The following is a 21429-nucleotide window of genomic DNA, read 5'->3' on the forward strand; positions in this document are numbered from 1 at the left end:
ACAGTCATCTTTTAAAACATTTTAAAACTTTTTCTCATTTTACATGAGTGTGTATGTGGCCGCGCGAGAGTGGGTGACGTCATCGCTAGAGTGTGGAGGAGCGGAAAAATCACATGAAACTTTTGTCTTTAACTCGCTGGTTTAGCCGAACCGTTTCACCCACAGTCACAGTTTATCACTCAAAATGTAGCTTAAGTCTTTTGACACGCAGTCATGTGACTCACAACACACAGAAACGCAGGCAGCGCGTCCCACGAGCCTCGGAGCGACGGGAGCACCGACCGAACGCCTCATTGACTGCCATGTTAAAATGACAGAGGAGGGAGAGAGAAACACTTGACTCTTGCGCTCATTTCACCAGATAGAGACCTCAGATTACATCTACGTGTTCAGGAGACTCTCTTATGTCCACTGGTCTGCACTTTATGGCTGTGATATGGACCGTTTTCAGTAAAACCTGCATTTTCAGGGCAATGCAATAAAAAAAAAAAAAAATCAGGGAATTTTCTGCAAACTTTCATGAGTTTTCGTGCATGTTTAGGCCCCCAAAAATGCAATTCATTTGCCTAAAAAAGAAGAAGAAGAAGAATTCCTTGCATTTCAACTATGTTTTCGGCCCCCTGGTCTCCTGGTTTTTTTCATTTCACGTATTTTTTCGAGGCCTACCTGCTCGAGGCCTATGAGGTCCGTACACCTCTTGGTTCTTGGGTACTGGCCCGTTTCCTCCCTTGCACATTTTTCCCCCACGCAGTTTCAATAGGGTCCTCGCACCGCTTGGTGCTCGGGCCCTAATAAATCAAAGTCTAAAACAAGGTATGTGGGTGTATATACAAGTATGCCAGAATATTGCCTGTGTTTGCCTTCAGGCAGCAGCCTGAACACCGACCTGACGGCAGCAGAGAGAACAGTCTGTGGCTGGGGTGGGTGGGCTCCCTCGCAATCTTCCTGGCCTTTGACCTGCAGCGCTGCTGGTAAATGTTCTGCAGGTTGGGGAGGGTGGTTCTGATGGTGCGCTCAGTTGAGCGGACGACCCTCCTCGGGGCCAAGAAGTCCTGCTTGGTGCTACTGCCCATCCAGGTGGTGATGCTCCCAGCCAGAACACTCTCAATGGTGCAGGTGTAAAAGTTCCTGAGCACATTGAGAGGGAGTTCCATCCATCCATCCATCCATCCATCCATCCATCCATCCATCCATCCAGAGAGTCAGAGACACTCAAACCAGAGTTGTTGTGTTTACACGGTCTTAAACTCAAAGAATTCAGCCACGGCGCACATCTAGCCGCGCACACTCAAATTCACAGCGGTGAGAGGCTGTTCATCTGTGAGGTCTGTGGTAAAGAGTTTCAACATGGCAACAGTGTGACTGTGCACAAGAGGATTCACACGCAGGAGAAGCCATACCGTGGAAAGGAGATCCGACATGTGGGCAACTTGAATGTTCACACAAGGATCCATACTGCTGCGCAGTGTGCGGGAAGAAGTTCAGCAGAAATAATCTGATGACAAAACACATGGTTGTACACACGGGTTAAATGGGTTTAAGCAGGAAGAATGTGTTGAGAAGAGACTGAGTTGGCATGACTTCTTTAGAGCTGAGTCCTGTGCGTCCTGTTTGAAGAACTCAATTTTGAGATTAAACGACACGTTCCTTTTCCATGTGATCTGTTCATCTAAAATATCTTCTGCCCCCTCTTCTTTATTCAACTTCAGGTGCATTATTGCCACTTGCTCCCTAAGTCATCCTCCAGCAGATGAGCACCAAGGTTGGGAGGTGAACCGTCCTCCTGCTGCTGGGTCCCACCGAGTGAGTGCCTCTTGGTGAATGAAGTAAACAGACCAATAATAAAGAGACTGGTTGAAAGATTTGAGAATAACCGTGGAAAAGGGGGGACATATCTCTAGTATAATAAGTAGCCTTAAGGATAACTACTGAAAAAGAGGAAAGGCGATGATGCAAGTTTGAATGCGACGCGGTTGCCGTGGCGACGGAGTGTATACATCGCCAGTGCCGGAGGGCTCGTGCTGTAGTTAGCTAAAGCTAAGCTACCTGTTGGGCGTCTCACCTCTAAAAATGTCGGAAATGTCTGCTATGAACCGAAAGTTGATACAAACTCTCGCTGAAACAATCTCAAAACAAGTGGAGCATTGTGAGTATTCAGTTTAAACTTGTCTAACCACCCGTTATCTTATGCTAAGCGTATGCGTGCGTTTCGTTGTTTTTCTAATTACCCCAGCATGCAGCTAAGCTATACAAGATCACAATGTCACACGAGTAATTTAAGTTCTATTTCAATGATCCCAGTCAATAAAACAGACGTTGAGTGTCTTATCCGAGAGTTTAACGTGCTCCTGGGGGAGCCGACTGTGCCTGGGAGAGCAGCTCACGGCCTGGACAGGGGCAAGTTCAGGAGCATACTGCACAACATGTTTGGGATGACCGACGACATGATCATGGATGGAGGTATTCTGTCTATTGCTGATCAGTATTTAAAAAAAAAAGATTTGCTTGAGGCTCTTTGATGCTATGGACAAGTTTGGACAAGATTCACAAATGACCAGCAGCAGTTTGGGTGCAGAGTAGTTTGTCTGGTAACCTGACACTGATCTGTCCTCCAGTCTTCAGGACATTTGACAAAGACAATGATGGCTTCGTCAATATGAAGGAATGGGTAGAGGGACTGTCTGTTTTCCTTCGAGGAACATTGGATGAAAAAATAAAATGTAAGCTCTCAGCCCAGACATACTAATCAGAGTTCAAGCTACTCTCCAGTTAATACCGCTTCCCTCTTTGCTTGGTTCAGACTGCTTTCATGTGTATGACTTGAATGGTGACAACTTCATCTCCAGAGAGGAGATGTTTCATATGCTGAAGAACAGTCTCATCAGACAGCCCACAGAGGAGGACCCTGACGAAGGAATCAAAGACCTGGTGGAGATCACTCTCAAGAAGATGGTGAGGGGATGGATGCTGCTGCAGGTCTACTGGTTGCAGCATCTATGCCTTAATTGACCTTTGTATGTGAAACAAACAAAAACATGATCAGATCTGTACATACAGTATCTCACAAGCACATTGCTGTTCATTTTTGTAGGACCATGACCACGATGGCAGACTATCTTTTTCTGATTTTGAAAAGGCAGTGAGAGAAGAGAATTTGTTACTTGAGGCTTTTGGAACCTGCCTCCCCGACACCACGGTAATCACAAATGAATAAAACTGTAATAACTTTCTAAGTCAGAATTTCTTAATCTTATGTTTTATTTTCCTCTTTTTTCAGAGTATTGAGACATTTGAGCAACACGTATTTAAGGAGCAACTGGAACAATGAGGAATCACACTTGTGCATTTTGTAGTATTGAGTCTTTAATAAAAATGTTATTAAGCTGTTTGCAATGTGATTAAAATCTGGAGAAAAAAAAAAGTAATGGCAGTAGTCTTTGCATAGAGCTCCCTTGATTAAATCCGCCGACGTGGTTTCACCTTTTTTTCCACTGGTTTGACGTCAGGAACTGATTCAACCTGAGACAGAAAAACGGAACTTATTTTATGGACATGAATAAAAGCATTTAGACAACAGCAAAGAATTGGTTTTATTCATGTATATATATATATATATATATATATATTATTAATTTTACCTGTTTCATTGTGTTCCTGATCAGGCTTACAGTTGTGTTCAGTGACTCATCCTTCATGTCTAGTGCAGGTGGTTTTGGTAACTTTGGCCCAATAAGTGGCTCATTGTCTCTGGCAACATCAGTCAGTGTGTGCTCCGCAGCCTCTTCCATCTTGCGTTTCCTATTCTCCAAGTGTGTCGTCCTTGGGACAAATCTGACTGCAGAAGACTGATTTGCAGTCAGTTTGTGTTCTGTGCCTGTGTCTATGTCTGAAGAGTTCTGGCTGGAGCTTGAACTGTGTGCTGGCTGCTGTTTTGTGTCAATGATGGCATTATGTAATGTCCCCATTTTGTCCTCTGTTGGTATAGTCCAATGCCAATTTTCATGGCTGTAGTAATGATGCTCCTGGGGAGGTAATGGCAGTAGAGGAAAGCTTGAATAATGGCCGATGTTTGAAGTCTCCCTTGTAATATCACCGGCGGAGGTTTTATCATGTCTGGTGGTGACCGTCTCTGATGTGGTGGCTGTGTCTGATGGCGCTGGCTCCTTGTTTACTGCCTCCTTATGTTCTTTTTCTCTTGCTTTGTAACAACAGTATTAGAGAAAAACATTGTGTCAAAGAGATCATGTTTACTGCCATTGCAACTATAAAAATACTGATAAGAATAAAGTTTTTTCAGGACAGGGACATTAAACTGGCAAAGGATCAGACAAAAAAAAGCATAAAAATGAACAGTGTATGAGTGCAATAAAAGACCTGAATGAGTTCACATAAAAGTGCATTCAGAGTATAAGAGCATAATATAGTACATATGTATAAGTATCTATCTACTTTTGTACCTTTATTCTGAACAGCCCTGGTTACATATCTCCTCCTGTCCTGCAGCTTTAGCCTGGTGTCTTCTACAGTCTCATATTCTGGGACGTAGCACACATGCAGCACCCCGCCATAGAAACTCTTCTCATCCATGCGTCGTTTGGCTGCTCTGAAACAGAAAAAAATACGGAAACATTATTGAACAAGTCTTTCCAACGTTGCCACTGCAACATATATTACGGAAAAGATAAGTTAATATCCTGAACCTGGCACTAGTGAGTTTCTGGAACTTGACGAGGTAGACCTCCGTGAACTCCTCGGCGGGGTACTCGTCCAGGGGCCTGTACTCCTCCACAGCTCCGTACAGAGCACACAGTTGGATCAGCTCTGCCATCACCCCGATGGCTGGGACCCCTTGGACCATCAGGTAACGAGACTCTAAATTGATGGTGTACACCTGATGAAATACAAGACAAATATTATGACACTTGATCTACAGTGTGTTTCAAACACTAGTTACGACATTTATACTCCATAGGTACGTACAGTATATTATACGTGACGTTACTCTAATTAGAGGAATAGCAGTGTCTATTAGCTTATGTTAAATTGTGTTTTTCTTGCTGATATTTAGGATATTCTTACCTTAACAGCTTTCGCTTTCCTTCCCTCTCTATATTTTGGTCGAGAAATGCATATTTTTCGCTGTTCGTGGTGTTTATAAACCTCAGGGACTCTCCAACAGCTTGAACTGTTGCTGCCAGGGGCCGCCATGTTTCGGGAAGTCATTTTCAGGTTGGCGCACTTCAAAATAAGAGCTCATCCTCTGTCGAACACGGATATATTGATTGCGTGTCCGTGTCTAATATCTTATTTTGAAAAGTGGTTCAGTTGCTTTGGTCTGACTAGGCACGCTCAGAGCTCATCGATCGACTATGAGGTTGCTGCACTTCTCACGTTAGCGAGCGATTTGCTTTGCATTTTCAGACCTGGTCAGGCTATGTCACAATTATGTTCAGTAATCAGGGCATTCACCCCGTAACTGTTGTTTTTAACAATACAAAAAACTGCTTTCTTCACTTACCCTCGAAGTTGACGTCGCATCTTTCCCTGAATGAGGTAAGTTAGCTTAGCTTTAGCTAGTTATCCAGCTGTCAGCTAATGAGTGGAAGTTTAGTTTGATGAAACACAGCTCGGGGAGGAAATGTTGTGAAGCTCATTAAGTTGCCAGCAAACGTTTTGGTGACACATGACAGGCCCAATACACCGCCAAGGCATCCCCTGAGAGACTTATCTAGAGGATTTGGTACACAGTTAAGTAGTCAGTCAGAAAAGTATGGAATCCGGAAAGAGCTGAGTGTTGTCAGCAAGAGCCATAGGAGATTTAATTCACCTGGTTTCTCCTTGGATTTGAGAATAGAAGAAATTGCAAACAATCAACGATAATCCGTTACGAAAGTCTAATCAAAACGAGTGATCTGGTCATTGGTGTTTCCACTATTAGTCCCTTCTGACATGACTGTTTTTGTAGTAGTTCCCTTGCAGTTTCACTTGGTGGTGACAAAACTTTACATTTCAAATGGAACAGGAGACTGGGTTAATGTCAGTGTATTCTTTTAAATATGTGATTTGTGTATCCTGTTTTGCTCTGGTCTGCTAGCATCTTTATCCATGTATAAAGAACACAATTTGTCAGATCCCAATGTGTGATATAATTTGCAAGGGTGCAATTGTACAAGCCTTTCTTATTTTCTGTTTGGCGGGTTGGTGAGGAGGATTAATGGCTCAACCCACCAGTTTGATATCTTTACACAAGAGTCAAACAGTTAGTCTAAGCTGTGTAAAATGACTTGAACGAGAGGAACCAGTTTGCTTGCACAAAAACGAGGATTGTTATGACATAGATGTTTAATGGACAAAGTGCCATGGCAATCAAAAAGCATAACAGTGGAAACTATCAGTACTTTGTGTGTCTGTGGTCAGAACCAGGCTTTGGAGTTGACCTGGGGCAATGGATCTTCGGTGTTCCTCAGCTGGACTCAAAACACAACTTCTTCCAGTCTGGAGAGCCATAAAGTGGAGTTGTGTCGACAACTGGGAGAAAATCTGGGCCTGAAAGATGGAGAGCAGGTACACCTTCACAGTGAGCATATAGTTCTGTGCTTCATTTCCCACCTGAGTTGTCCATAATCTCTATGTGATACATCCTGGCTGTCATTTGACAGTTTAAAGTGGTTGTCAGTTACTGTTGAGGCTGACTTGATGTTTGTATTGACTGACTGGTTGTGTGTTTTCCCTCAGGGCTTCCTGAGACCATGCTATCAGGTCTCATCAGTGCATCAAGTGTTTGTGGAGCCTCTGTCATCTGATGACTGGGAGATCTTGGTGGGTGAGCATAGAGACTTGCAGTAAATTGTAACCACAGACAGAAAGAGTACTAGAATATGTTAAGTAAAAGTAAAAATACTTTAGATAAAAGTACTCAGACAGAAGTAAAAAGTAAGTCATTTAAAATGTACTATGAGTAAACGAAACAATGCTATAATGATGATAACTGAAGAACACATTTGGACTACAAAATTAAGTGCATTAACTAGCTGAACAGCATGATACCACAGTGCCCTTGAGTCCAAACCAACAATAAATCCCCTCTCTATGGACAGGCACTTTGCTACCTGTTGATAATATATTTCTGATTATATATACAACCACCTTCCTTAGTGTAGACTTATTAGAACTAACCAGAAAACATAACAAAACTCAGACAATCAAACAAAAATGACAATCAATAAATAAAACAGCCACATACGCTGTGGCAGGTGCGACATGCATTATTAAGATACATAAATTATATAACCTACCTCTCACAACAAAGGAATACAGTGAGGTTGGATTTGTGAAAAACCACATCAAACAGTATTTTATTATGTGTACACCCCCAGGAGCTCCACAGTGATGCACTTGAGCAGCAGCTGTTGGATCAGATCAGAGTGGTGTTCCAAAATGCCGTGTTTCCTGTATGGGTGGACAGCCACACAGCCATCTACATCCAAATAGGTCAGAGTAAATACAATAATTACTATCTTTTGTCCGTAGCAAATTGTCTGCCAAGTCTGCATTGCCTTCTTCCAAACTGAGACATTCATGGGAAGAAAGACAAAGAACTCTGATGCCTGTACAGTTTGTGTCAGTGCTCTGAAACGCATATTTATGAAGACCAAACATTTACTGTTCCATAATGTAATAATCTTCCTTTTGCTTAAAATTTCTGGTCAAATCCACCGACAGTATTCATGAATAAACTATGAGTTGTTTTTTTTTGTGTGTTTGTGTGTGCAGCATCGCTTTCACCATCTGTGCCCTATGGTCGCTTGGAGCAGTTCACAGAGCTAGTTGTCTCTCCTAAGAACCGCGCTGGAATTGGCAACCTCAGTGGAACCAGCCAGAAGCAGCATTTTCACAAACCACAAAATATGGATAGTTCCTCCCCCTCAGGACCGCCATTAGAAAATATCCCCCCTGTCCCTCAAAGCCACCAGTGGGGTGGCATAGCTGACCTGAAGAGCATGCTGCGCTATATGATAACGGGTACTTATGATCCAGTTAAAGAGCTACCACCTGTTCCAGACATCCCCGCCCTCCTCACTGACACTATCTACAGAGTGTGCGGTGCACCTCCACATTCTCTTTGCACTATAAGCCACATTGCAACTGGCATTATACATTTATTTCCTTGGAGTAATGGGTTGAATGGTGGGCTAACTGGAGGTCAGTCTGCAGTGACTTATGGCCTTCTCTCCAAAGTTCCCTCCCCTAAAGAATTAAGGGACAGAGCCAAACAGGCCATGGAGAAAAAGAAGGCAGGAGCTGCTAAAGCTGCTGCTACTGCGGATGGAGGAGAGAAGATGAAAGAGGAGGAAGCCATGGTGGTCAGGGTGGTGTGCCATGGCACTGAGAAGCAAACGAGCAACGGAAGAAGTCACAGCAGGGGAGAGATCCATAGTGGAAGAGTATGGGTGAGTATGCCACCTAACAGAGGAATATTAATATTAATATTCGTTTTATATTTTAACCTAAAATGTACTTGCTTTTACTGTAAATCAGTCCCCTTCTTTAAATGCTGAAATATTTCTTATAAAAATTATATTTTCAGATCCCACAGCCCCTGGCCATCAAGTTGAATATCATCCCACACTCAACAGTTAGAATTAAACCAGTCAAATCATCTATCAAAGTTGCCTCCTCTATTCGCCTGCAGCCTCTAAAACCACTGGTGAGTGCTGGAGTAGCCACATGTGGTTACAGTGTGGTGTAAATACTTTTTGAATTTGATTCAACTATTAGTCCTCAAATTGCTAAATTGACAAGCTTCTTAAATTTAAACTACCTGCTTCTCTTATGTCCATGCGATCTTTTCTCTTCAGCCTGAGAACGATGATGAGGAGATCCAGACAGCTTTCCTTGGTTGGCTGCACACTCAGAGTCACGAACCTTTGGCCTGTCTGACACCACGGTCTGGTAACATCCTTCTACATGGAACTGATGGTGATTAATTTGTACTCTATTGCAAGTTATTCTACAAATCAGTATGATAAAATTAGATTTATACTGAATACCAAGAGGATGAAAATCATAATGCACACATTACAATTGCATTTCTTTCAGCTACAATAAAACATGACTATTTTCCCACCTATTTTTATTATTTATAGCAAAGTTAGAGTTTGCTCTAACTGTGCTGAACCCGGAACCACAGAGTGATCAGCCAGACCAGCTGTTTTTACTAGCACCCGCTGTTGTCCAGAAAAAAGATATACAGGTACGAGCATGCACGTCATGCAAATTGCTCATTAATATTCTTATTTAGATGATGACAGAATCTCTCAAACCCTCTGTCGTGCTGCCATTGTTTAAAAAATCTAGCGTTACTCACTATGCGTCGCCAACAGGTAGATCAGGAGCCAGTTACCATGCCAGCTCAAGCATCTACAGCTGTAACACCCAATCCAGAGCTTCCGCCCCTCAGCATTCTTGGGTAAGTGTGTAGCTATTTGTGAGGCCGTGTATGGCTTAAACAAGTATCCTTTTCAGCACTAATTTCTTTTCTTTGTCTCTTACTCATTTGTCTCTCCCCAGTGGGATCGATGACCTCAGCAGGACTGGATTTGAGTTCATCTCCCACAGTCTTCTGGGTAGTCCCCTCTCACAAGAGCTTTGCACCACCGTACGGGGTCTTCAAGGAGGAGCGCTACTCATCACTGGCGCTAAGGTATTTCTTTATGTAACCATAATAAAAAATACTGCTCACAACACAGATATTACTATGCACTTTCTCACCTCACAGAGAGTAAAATAAAGCATGTCAATTCAATTTGAAGATCTGGTGTAGTGTGTTGATTTTGCCAGCCTAACTATGTCACACAGACCAAAGTAACTACGTATTTTAAATCCTTTATATCCTCAGCAATATTGTTTTGTATACTATGTAGCATATACCCTGTTGTTATGTGTCCTCACAGGGAAGTGGAAAAAGTACTCTGTCCAGAGCCCTCTGTCGAAAAGCTAAAGAAGCATTGGATGCACACGTGGAAGTAGTGGACTGCAAAAAATTACAAGGTTAACAGATACTCCATGAACATACTTTGTATCAAAGAAAACTAGATGCATGTGTTTATTAATGAAATTGGCATTTTATTTACAGGCAAAAGGGCAGAAACAGTCAGACAGATGCTGCAGGATATTTTTGAACAGGCGGAGTGGAGGCAGCCTTCAGTTGTTCTACTGGATGACCTGGATCACATGACCGGGGCACCAGCTTCACCAGAACATGAGAATGGTCCTGAGGCACTACTGCAACAGCACATTGCACAAGGTAAACCATTAATTCTTCTGTTTGTGTTCGTGTATGGGAGGAATTATCTGTATTCATGTATGTGATAATAATTACAACAGGCCATGATGCTGATTCCGCTTTTTTGTTTTGTGGCTGCAGGTTTGATGGATGTGGTGGATGAGGTGGTGGTTAACTCCAGCCTGGTGTGTCTGATTATCACCAGCCAGAGCGAGCACTCCCTCCACCCCTCCCTGACCGAAGTGCAGGGGTCCCATTTCATCCAGAGCTTTGCACACATCCAGCCACCGGACCAGGTCAACACACAAACACACACACACACACAGACATGCACCCAATGGTGAAGGTGAAAAGTAAAAACCAACAGTTGTCTTGTTTTGTTATTGTGTTTTTTTGTAGGCTCAAAGAGCAGAAATCCTGCGTTGTCTGATCATGAGAAAAAACAGCATTTCTGACGAGACCTTACAGACTCTAGACTTGGCAGCTGTTGCCAAGGAGACAGAGGGATACATGCCCCAAGATCTCGTCCTTCTGTTGGAGCGCGCTGTCCATGCTAACACTATACAACGAGGACACAGTGACCAAGGTAACAAAGACTTATTAACAATACAATTTGTGATAAAATTCCATGTCGTTGATTAAAAGTTGACATTCAGGTGTTCTTTAACTTCTTCCTCATGTCTCTAATTAAGCTAATGCAAGGTTACTGTGCCTCTTTCACATAATTCGTTTGTGCTCTGTGTCTCTCAGATGTGTGTCTGTCATGGAGAGACTTTGTGCAGGCTCTTAAGGGATTTACACCTCCCTCGCTGTGGGGTGTCGACCTGCACAGCCCAAGTGGAGTTGGGCTGGAGAGGGTGGGGGGGCTGAGGGAGGTGCGACAGCAGCTAATGGACACCATACTGCTCCCTGCTAAGGTCAGTGTCGGTGTCAGTGTAACTAATCACAAGGCAACCAACTGTGTTTTCAGTCACATGGAAGCACCATACAAGAGCAACAGAAGTATTAAAAAAAACAAAGATGAATTTGATGACAATACATTTATCACTAATTATCATTTTAATACCATAAGTGCTATTAATTGTTTTCAAGGTAAGCTTGTGAAAGTCTCAACACAAGTGGGAGTGATGGCAGCTAATTAATGAATGCAGACAACGAGAATGAACACTAATTTAATTTAATCAAACTGAAACTGATTTAATTAAAATTAAATTCACAAGGATTTTCATCACTCTAATTTACTTTCTGTAGATTTTTTTTACTATTTCAGAACAAAAGTTGTGTAAACAGTTTCCTTGTTTATAACATGTATGACAGAAAGTCTAATTTATAACCCAGTTTTGGAGTAATTGAATAGTACAATAATTAATAATGAACAGTATAGTAATTGATTTGATCTATTTTTATCATAAAGGTGTAGATGCTGCTGGCCTTCGTAGTCTTCAGTCTCTCGCTGCTGTTGTTTTGTGCCAAAGCCATAGCCTCCATCAACTCTATTATACACAAGTCTTATGACACTTAAAACTTGGAAATTGCATTTCATCCAGTTGATGCCTCAAAGTTAGTGATGAAAAAGCTTATTCACAGTTGAGTGAAGTGCTCCTCACAGCACCAAAAATGTACTTTACTCCTGATTAAAATCACAATGGCATGATTATATGATATTGATAGAAAAACAGCCATCATACAGTGTCTATGAAATAGATGTTCTGGCCTTTTAGGTCACAGATCAACAGAAATTAATGCTCAAGTATGAAATACAAAAAAATTCATAACTGATTGTAGGTTTCTCATGTTTCTCAGTATCCCATCCTGTTCTCCAATCTTCCCATCCGCCATCGCTCAGGAGTATTGCTGTACGGAGCTCCTGGTACAGGGAAGACCCTGCTGGCCAGGGCTGTGGCCAAAGACAGTGGTATGAACTTCATCAGCATCAAGGTAGGCTGGATGGACTGTGTCCTTAATCAGAGTGCCCTTTGTCTTCAGTGACACTGTATTCACTTCACGTACTTTTATTTACTTCTCTCCAGGGACCTGAACTCCTGAGTAAGTACATCGGAGCTAGTGAGCAGGGAGTCCGTGATGTCTTCCAGAGGTTAGTGAACATTTAAACTCAGTCACTTTCTTATGACTCCAGCAGACATTTATAGATGCAAGTTATGAGTAACATCAAATATTTATAGTAATTGTTAACTCCACTAACAAGCATTCATGGAGAGGAGATCATTTGCTTTCCCCTGTTTGCTCCAGGGCACAAGCTGCCAAACCATGCATCCTGTTTTTTGATGAGTTTGACTCTCTGGCCCCAAGGAGGGGCCATGACAGCACAGGTGTAACCGACCGTGTTGTCAACCAGCTCCTCACCCAGCTGGATGGGGTGGAGGGCCTGCAGGGTAGGTCATGCAGCAGTGCACTACATATTACGTGTTCTGTATACTGAGAATCCACTTGACAGAGGGCACAGATTCTATTGGCTTATTTTTCGAATCAGTGGTACGCTCATGTTTTTAAAGAACAGCTTTTAAAGAGCAGCTTGGCATAAAGACTGGGATCAACCGGCCCGGCTCTGCCCACTGGTAATTAATGAGGTTTAAAGGTGCTGATAAGCAGATTTTGTTACATTTGCACAGAGCGAGGCCAGCCATTCCCCCCGTGCTAAGCTATGCTAACCATCTCCTGGCTCCAGCTTCATCTTTTGTGGTATCAATCCTTTTATCCGGCTGTCGGCAAAAAAGTGAATATGCGTACAGGTATCGCCCAAAATGACAATTAAGTCCTTTAAATAAGTAAGAATTCTTCATGTTTGCGTGTGTAGGTGTATATGTGCTTGCAGCCACCAGCCGCCCAGATCTGATTGACCCGGCCCTGCTGAGACCTGGACGACTGGACAAGTCCCTCTACTGCGCCCCTCCTGACCTGGTCTGTTGAATTAGAATCACTACTACACTTGATGCTGTAGTTTAGATATGTGTGTGTGGAGAAATTGTTAAAAGAAACAAAATGATTGTTCAGTGATGATTAAAGATCCAGTTATTGATCTCCAGGAGGCTCGTGTTGAGATCCTGAAAGCTCTCAGTGCCGGCATTGCTCTTGGTGCTGATGTAGAGCTGGAGCAGCTGGCAGCAGCAACGGAGCAGTTCACCGGGGCAGACCTGAAGGCCCTTCTCTACAATGCCCAGCTGGAGGCCATCCACAACAGTCTGGGCTCCAGTAGCACATCGCACGTAAGTCTGCTGTACTAAAAAGACAAGTCACTGAAGAGCTCGTTGTGTTGAGAAGGGGAACTGTTGGCTAGTCCTCTTTCAAATTATTTACGGTTCACATTGAAGCAACAAAGCACTTTTTTTTTTTTGGTCCCTCAGTGCTAATTAAATCTCAGCATGTGTGAGTTGTTCTACTTGTAATTCCATTATCAGTTTACAGCATAATTCAAATTACCCCCAAACACAGTGACAAGGATATGATTGAATAAATTAAAACAAGGGCTACCAGAGCTTAAATCTAAGCCATCTTAAACTGCTATAACACAGTGAAGCCACTTTTCTTGTTCATATGTTTTTGGGCGCTACCAAGCCTTGTGTGCTTGCACATCTAAACTTTGTCTCGTTTCTGGCTGATAATCAGGAACTGACCTCTGGCTCAGACAGCGACATGAGCCTGTCCTCCATGATCTTCCCGAACAACAGCAGTGGCTCAGATGATTCAGTGGGGGAGGGGGACCCAGGTGTGAGCCTGGACCAGTCCATGGTTCTCCTGGAGCCCAGTGAGCTTCAAGCAGAAGATGAACAACATTGTGGCAACGTCTGGAGACTCTACTTTGGAAGCTCCTACGAGTCTGAGTTGGGGAATTCACCGATTTCAGGACTGGTGAGCAGTGCTGACAAAATACCAGAAAGTTTCCTCTATTATACTATTTACATTTAGGTATAATTGTAGTTAACCAACACATTAGTCAATCTAAACATAAAAGAAACATTCAGTCTAAATCCTGACCTCATTCTTAAAATGCAGTGCACCAGTTCCTACACAACATACCATGTAATTTCACATGACATTAATTGTAAATTATGCATTTATGGAAGTACAAGTCAATAACAAGAGCAGTGATTTTGTTGTGTAATACATTTGCGTTAACTATGGAGCTGCAGGCAGGAAGAGGTAGCCTGGCATAGAATGAAGACTGGAGGCAGGCGGAAACAGCTAGTCAAGATATGCCTGTACTTTATTTTGTTTAATACCACATAAGAAATAGTTACAGCATGTGACTCCTCCTAAAGCCACAACCTGTCGTTTTTATGAATTAAGATTTACACTTATCTTAGATGCTTTGGTGCAATTCAGTGGTTTAGAAATAGTTATTTCTCTCATAAGTTTTATGTTTGTCCATTTTCTCTCTGCTGCCTCCCCTGACAGAACTCCCAGTGTATGTCTGGACCCAACTCCATGACCCATGACTTTACAAGAGCGTCAGTTCGTGACCCTGGCGGCTCACTCCCACCTGCCTACATGCCCTCCCTCCAGAGCGGGTTTGAAGATCTCGGCCCAGAGCAGCTGGAGCGGCTGCAGCAAGACATTAATAACATCAAGAACAACTACAGGAGAGCCAACGTAAGTGACACCAATGGACAAAAAAATGGTTTAGTTTGGATTACTTTAGCTTATTTAGTTTCTATTAAATGATTTTCCATATGGCTCAGTTCAATACTGCAGTATTTTGTACTCAGTTAAATAGTATTACTTTTACTTGTTTATTCTATTCTACACTACTCTACTCATGGCTGTTGTATCAACCAATGATGTCTGATTGCCAGTGTAAGCTACAGTGTGCGTGATTATTATTGTTACTGAGTACTTTGGGTGCAGGAGGACTGTGCACGGGTGAATTCAGCCTCCAGCCAGCCGGGCCTGCTCCTGTGTCAGGCTCATGTGATCTCGGCCTTGGCGGTGAGCAGACCGTCTCTCAGCAAAGCCGACTGGAGCAGATACACAAAACTGTGAGTATGCCAGACTGGACTGGACTGTTATGCTAATATTGATATATGAAAGAATTGTCACTACAATGGTTGAATCTACAGGAATATAAAAATGTCCAGCTGTCCATTCCAAAAAATGTGCCTTTGATAATTTCATTTGACTATTAAATTTATCAAGCATGTAACGAACCATTTAGAGCCTCACCTACAGGAGGAAATGACAATTGTTTGACAATTGTTAGACCAATATGAGTCATCATTATAATCCCTCTCACAGTATTCACCATTTTTTAACAAGCTGAATTACTTTATGTATTTTATGAAATCACTAGAATTATAGGTGATTGGAGCAGAGCAATTGTACAATTGCAATATATAGCTGCAGAATCTTCACTCATGTGTCAAGTGAAGGAATAAATATCGTAATAAAGTTGGTAAAAACAAGTCAAATCTTGTACATACATTTATCACATCCAGTTGTTGCCATCTTATGCTAAATTTTAACTGTTTTGAGGTTTTATTTATACTGTATATATTATAAGTAAACTGCTTTTTATTAAATCATTTTTTTTTTTCTTTTAGTTATGAAGCCTTCGGTGGTGCGGGAGATGGAAAATCTCTTCACTCAGTCACATTTACACCTGGACAACGTGTGACTTTAGCTTGATCACACGTGTTAGTTTCGTTCACCTCATTTGGTGTTTTGATGACAATTAATAAAAGCTGTGATTCATTGATAATTTAACAATCAGTGGAGATTAACAGTTCCAGAGCTTTGAGGACAATGTAAATTGTGTTGTTAAATGTTAAATGTTTCATGCTGACTTCTTTATGAATGAGACATTTATCTACTTTAAATGTAATTAATGTACATATGTATAATGAGTATGAATGATCTAATTGTTCAAATTAAGAATCAAATCTTTGTTCAAATCTTGCCTGCATTACATTATTTTTAAAGGATTAACTGCTAGCATAGCACGATGAGAATTATTTAGATAATCAAGGGTCCTGCACGGGTGATTTAAGTCACGTTAATTAGTCCTCTGCTCAGGTTGAAGTTTGGTGAGTTACATGCCTTTTCCTACTGTCCTACCTGTTGGTGACACTCAGTTTCACCCCTGTGCAATTAATGTAGTATTTTGTATCGTAAGTGACACCACCTGTGTTGGTGTTGCATAAGCGTCATGAGCCTTTATAATTACTTATAAATGCACCAGATTGACTGAGGTCTCAAAAATACCTTAATTCAGTGTTTTTATGTGTAATATGAATATTTCTTATGCTGCTGCTTTGAGCGTCTTTCATCATCAAACCATATTGGAGGAATAGGCAGTAATCCTCGAAGTTTAACAAATTACATAACAAAAGAAGAACAATCTATTTTAATGGGTTCACATATAAATGTAACTTGTCGATGATTAAAGTAATTAGAGATGAGAAGAACATTTAGAGACTGGAGTTACTGGTTGTAAGTAAAGAAGCCCATTTTAAAAAACCTGTAATAAAACCAAGATAAAACTGATTGTAAAGGAATTGGCAGAGAGCAACACACAAATCACTGGAGGTAACAATCACAGTCACTTGTAGAGCTTAACAGGTGTGTGACAGTAGGCTGAATGCCAATTAGCAGTATGTTTCAGATGTGAGGGGTCTGATAATCAGCACATTAATCAAGCAAAATTACACATCGACACATCAAACAGATTAAATCACCAATCCCCCTGTTTGTCAACAATCCTAAACCTAAAACACATCTTTAGATATGAGCATGTTGTTTGAGAACCTGTCAGTATTACTCAAAAGCTGTACTGTGGTCCCCATTGAACAACAGTGAAAAGCTCCAGTCGGGTGATACTTAATATCTAATGATACTTTAAATCCCAATTAAGACTAACATAAGAATTTAAATGACCTTATTACATTATTGCTGTCTGGGGTTATAGTTATACTATATTTTATATAAACACTAAACCCTGATTATCTTAAGTTCCAAGGATGAATTAGAGGGAATTTTCTGCACAAAACCTAATTGAATAGGATTTTGTTTATTTACTGTTTACAAACTACTTGTTAATCTCACACGTTAATCTCCCTAATTGAATTTCCTTTCTGTATCCATTCATGCCCAGATGAATTAACAACAACTTTGGAGGTATTTAAGGGTCACAATTACAACTACATCTGCAGAAAATCAAGCACTTGAACCTAAATTGTATGAAATGTTTGAATTAATGTTTTGATTATTACAGCAAATCATATGTAAACCTAGTTAACTCAGTGTTTTTACAACATACTGTGGATGTGCCCCTAACAGCAGATGGTGAAACATTTCATTAATTTTGGAAGTCGGGACAAAACTGTTCATGAATTTATTAAATGTTAATCTGAGCCATGGCTGCCTTTCAGTGAAAGTACTCTAGAGGTCCTTGGTCTCCAAACCTAATCTAAATGTAATCCCAATTTTTGTATTTTCAATTTTCAAAACAGCTGAAACATCTGAGAATCTGAGAAAAAACAATGGATTAAAAATGCTTAAGAAAAAAAAGGAACTTAATTTATTAATTTCTGTTAGAGCAATTTACTGAATTAGCCATTATTTTTCTATCTTTCCTGGTTTTAAACATTTAGGGCAGAAACTGTCTGCAGGTCCTGTATCTCAATAACTCTTGATTGAAGGGTCTTAATGGCATCCTGAAGAGCTGAGAGACTTACCTGAGGTTGCAACAGGAGTCTTCAGTCTGTTCCTTGGCTGTTGCAGAGAGCCATCTTCACAATATTTTGCATTTGAAGCGCTATGCCTGCTGTCATCCTACACACACCGGCACTGGCAGGTTCTGCAGCGGTAAATATAGACACACAGGGCTGGATTTGGCTCGTCTTAGTCTTGTGTCAATCCCACACAATGCTGCATGAAAAAGATGGCCCAATGGTAGACTCTTTTCTCTCTTCTCCTTCATCGACCTCTCACTGTCATTCTTTCTTCACACACCTGTGATGACACAAACACGGAAATGAAGCATTGTTACTTTGAGAAATTCTTTATAGAGTACACAAGCAGAGAGAAATAGAAACAAAACTGACATCTGTGACTTTGATGGGAGGCATTTGTGTCTCTTGGTGGAGATGCAGAGAGGAATAAAGAGCTTGAGTTGGATTTGCACCATGTAACAATAACATTGATTGTGTAATGCCTCATCGATCATTGTATGAGAAGCTGTCCGTTCGCCATCTCCGGGGATGTCAAAACATAAGGTCAGCTGGGGGGGCACGATTAACTGGGAAAGTTTCTTCGGAAAAGAGGGTGCTTGCTAATTCTCACTTGGTCTTGAACCCATCAGGTCACATGGTTGGAGGATACACTCTCTACCCATCAGGCATTTGTGCATTTGGTGCCGCCTTGGGTGGGGCCAGCAGTGGGCAAATCTAAAAGATTTATTGGTGCATCAGACAGATGTCCCCTGTGGTCTTCAGTGCATCATCATTTATCAAAGTCCAACACTGCAGAACATATGGTGACTTTCGAAAAAACTCAGGAGCAATTAGAGGAGCAAACCTCAAGGTACATCAACACCCAAAGCAAAGTTCAGCTCATTTGTTGCCACATTAAAAAAGTCTCTTCTCCACCACCTCCCACTCCTCAGTGGTGCTCTTGCTCTTCAAAGCAATCCTGAGTGATTCATGGGCTCCGGTTTACAACAAAGTACCCGTCCATTTTACAACATCAAGAGGTGTCAACCCTCACCAGAATTAGATCCTGAACGACGCAGAGGAGAACAAAAGACTCATGCATGACATGTTCACTTGCTGAGACTGCTTTTCACCAAAATAGAACAAAAGATTTTGATGTGTATGTGTGTTGAAGTGGGAACAGACGACAGATGGCGGTGGTTTAGTGACATAAAGAGAACATTAAAAAAGAAAATGCCGTGGTGGGGTTTGACTAAAATGTATATGTTTAAAATTTTAAAAAATGAGTGAGAGGCAGAGAAGACAGGTGACTGTGGGACCGTTTTTGCTCTGTTAGGTTTTGTTTCTTCTTGACAGGTATGTTTCCTGGCATGCAGGAATATGACAAAAGGTTTAAAAAAAAAAAAAAAAAAGAAGGTATTTGAGAGAAACACAGACACCATTGTTCTTTAGCTATTTAAGCTCCAATAATTAGATAACGAACAGAAGATCTGGATGAATAATTTCCCAAGTTCACATTGTTTTTGATATGTACTTTTTGACATCTTTTTCAAACTTTAACAATGAGGAAAGACTTACTTAACATCAGAAATATTATTGAGGAGTTTCGTTTCTAACGTCAAGAATGAACCTAACTGCACCCTTTATGCCAGTTTGGAAAAGTCCAAAAGGTGCTTGGAGTTTCGCCTTGTTAGAGCTAGTGTTTTGTGTCTGTTTCAATTAGAGTTTCAAATAAATAATGAATAACTAAATAGTTTTTCAGCCATGCGGAGTGAATGCGTCTTGGCAGGCTACTCGCCTTGCAGCCTATTAGAAATGCATTAGCCCTGGTGTGCTTGTAGAACTCTTGTAAACACTGACTGACTGCAGCAGTCTCTTCAATCAATCACCACACCTCCACCACTTTCAGATTCATCACTGAGATAGCCAAGATCAAGCAACTGCTGGCGTGGACATGGAAATCAATTTCAGAATTGTATCTGTTTATCTAAATCACAGTTTCCCACTCTGCTGGGATGATCTTTGTCTGGGTTAATGCAATCATTTCGCCCTGCTAATCCTGGCCAAGGGCCCCAGGTGCTGCAGCTGGAGGAGCAGGCACAGCCACTGCTGATCTGATGTCTATTCACAGAGACAGTTTACCTACCAAGCCTAGGTTTAGGCTGTTAACATGCAGTTACACAGTATTATATCTTTTTTTTTGTTGTTACTCACTTTACCAACCTAATTATCATTAGAATATAGAGCATAAATACCCTTTAAGAGTAACGTAACACCAAGCTCAACACCACTCTTTTACGTGTCTGGTGGATTCAAATAAAATGAAGCCATCCGCTGCACTATACTCCCTTGGTTTCAAATCTTAAACTTGCAATAACCGAATGTTATTGGCCACTTAGGGGCACTGAAAACAGGTTTTTAACACCACATTGACATCTCATTATCATTCACTTGGGGTCCTGTTTCTGGCCACCTGGATATATTTGGCTATGACCATATAGGCTAAGTAAGTCCATGTTTAAAAAAAACTCTTTAGGTATCATTAGGAGTTAAACTCCCAAAAACTCTACTTCAGCAGCATTGTGTGGATGCGATTTGATCAAATTGTTAGACAGTGGCCTGGGACCAAAGCAAACACCCCCGACTGTCATCAGATTATGTTTCCCCCCCCCAACTGATCCACGCCCACCTCAAACCAGTGAGAAGAGATCAGAAAAAAACAAAACAGAGAGAAATCTCTGATGTGTTTCATGCTCATGTAGGACCACATTCCTTGTAGTGAGAAGCTGAGACCTGAGTCTATTGAAATTTAAATCTGTTATTAATCAATAACTGTGTGCAGCACCTGGAGGTGTGCGTCACATTGCTCCACACTGACTGAAGATTGCTGCTTTTGGATCAGGTGAATAATAATGTACAAGGGGTATGGATCTGTCCCTCCAGTAATCAATAACATCAGTGTAGCAGAGCTCCTCTCCGTGGCCTGTGATGGTTCCACATTGGACAAATGTCTCCAGTAATGGGAGACTTGGAGAGAACAAGCTGAGACAACAAGTCAATACAAACGATGAGCAGGAAAACTTAGAATAGCTCTCACACATTTTTTTTCTCCATGCCCCCTTAAACTGCCCTTTTGGCACCATTAGATTTGTGATTTACTCAGTAAGATGACACTTTGTCAATAGCACCCTTAGGGAACGACTGAACAATGGCAGTGCAATCAATAGCAAAAGACCGGAAATAGCAAGTATACTTTGTTTGTATTGGTTCAAGCATCCTGACCTTATGTCTGATGCGACTATAGACACAGAAGTAAGACAACAACAACAACAACAAACAGCACAAGATGTAGTCAATCATTGTGACAGGTTAAAGCAGGGGTGTCCAAACTTTTTTCACTGAGGGCCACATACAGAAAAACATACAAAGAAGTTGTTAGCAATATAGCTCACTAGAAGTGAGCTGGCACAGCTTCAAAAA

General features: G+C 41.5%; 3 protein-coding genes across 4 annotated transcripts; 2 read left to right on the forward strand and 1 right to left on the reverse strand.

Annotated features, from left to right (window-relative positions):
- Window positions 1–2070: 2070 nt before the first annotated feature.
- clxn (calaxin) lies at window positions 2071–3360 on the forward strand. The gene is made up of 6 exons (XM_070846572.1): window positions 2071–2146; window positions 2302–2460; window positions 2616–2720; window positions 2801–2952; window positions 3092–3196; window positions 3278–3360. Exons 1-6 carry the CDS (start codon window positions 2071–2073, stop codon window positions 3326–3328), a joined length of 648 nt encoding a protein of 215 aa, XP_070702673.1. The 3' UTR covers window positions 3329–3360.
- Window positions 3356–5208, reverse strand: rbm48 (RNA binding motif protein 48). Its single transcript, XM_070846571.1, has 5 exons — window positions 5080–5208; window positions 4701–4891; window positions 4458–4603; window positions 3639–4198; window positions 3356–3519 (listed from the first exon to the last, which is right to left on the reverse strand). Exons 1-5 carry the CDS (start codon window positions 5206–5208, stop codon window positions 3457–3459), a joined length of 1089 nt encoding a protein of 362 aa, XP_070702672.1. The 3' UTR covers window positions 3356–3456.
- A 168-nt stretch (window positions 5209–5376) lies between these two features.
- On the forward strand, window positions 5377–16500 carry pex1 (peroxisomal biogenesis factor 1). 2 transcript variants are annotated; one of them, XM_070846988.1, is made up of 24 exons: window positions 5377–5553; window positions 6418–6564; window positions 6736–6819; window positions 7377–7491; window positions 7774–8450; window positions 8588–8707; window positions 8859–8979; window positions 9147–9253; window positions 9384–9469; window positions 9571–9703; window positions 9954–10050; window positions 10136–10306; window positions 10427–10581; window positions 10685–10871; window positions 11036–11202; window positions 12089–12223; window positions 12316–12380; window positions 12536–12678; window positions 13101–13204; window positions 13330–13509; window positions 13910–14152; window positions 14699–14893; window positions 15149–15279; window positions 15841–16500. In XM_070846988.1, exons 1-24 carry the CDS (start codon window positions 5446–5448, stop codon window positions 15923–15925), a joined length of 3756 nt encoding a protein of 1251 aa, XP_070703089.1. In that variant the 5' UTR covers window positions 5377–5445; the 3' UTR covers window positions 15926–16500. The 2 variants fall into 2 exon arrangements, with proteins under 2 accessions (XP_070703089.1, XP_070703090.1); XM_070846989.1 differs by lacking the exons at window positions 5377–5553; window positions 6418–6564; window positions 7377–7491 and having other exon boundaries at window positions 6743–6819.
- The last annotated feature ends 4929 nt before the right edge of the window (window positions 16501–21429 follow it).

This window comes from Pempheris klunzingeri, chromosome 16, assembly GCF_042242105.1.
Source record: "Pempheris klunzingeri isolate RE-2024b chromosome 16, fPemKlu1.hap1, whole genome shotgun sequence".
NCBI lineage: Eukaryota > Metazoa > Chordata > Actinopteri > Acropomatiformes > Pempheridae > Pempheris > Pempheris klunzingeri.

Excerpts from the sequence above, each read along its gene's own strand:
- clxn (XM_070846572.1), top strand. The coding sequence starts at position 2,071 with ATGTCGGAAATGTCTGCTATGAACCGAAAGTTGATACAAACTCTCGCT. Across the intron at positions 2,147-2,301 it reads CTCAAAACAAGTGGAGCATT|TCAATAAAACAGACGTTGAG; the intron begins GTGAGTATTCAG and ends CAATGATCCCAG. Across the intron at positions 2,461-2,615 it reads CGACATGATCATGGATGGAG|TCTTCAGGACATTTGACAAA; the intron begins GTATTCTGTCTA and ends TCTGTCCTCCAG.
- rbm48 (XM_070846571.1), bottom strand. The coding sequence starts at position 5,208 with ATGGCGGCCCCTGGCAGCAACAGTTCAAGCTGTTGGAGAGTCCCTGAG. Across the intron at positions 4,604-4,700 it reads CAGAAACTCACTAGTGCCAG|AGCAGCCAAACGACGCATGG; the intron begins GTTCAGGATATT and ends TTTCTGTTTCAG. Across the intron at positions 4,199-4,457 it reads CAGGGCTGTTCAGAATAAAG|CAAGAGAAAAAGAACATAAG; the intron begins GTACAAAAGTAG and ends GTTGTTACAAAG.
- pex1 (XM_070846988.1), top strand. The coding sequence starts at position 5,446 with ATGTTCAGTAATCAGGGCATTCACCCCGTAACTGTTGTTTTTAACAAT. Across the intron at positions 13,510-13,909 it reads GCTCCAGTAGCACATCGCAC|GAACTGACCTCTGGCTCAGA; the intron begins GTAAGTCTGCTG and ends GCTGATAATCAG. Across the intron at positions 15,280-15,840 it reads TGGAGCAGATACACAAAACT|TTATGAAGCCTTCGGTGGTG; the intron begins GTGAGTATGCCA and ends TTTTTCTTTTAG.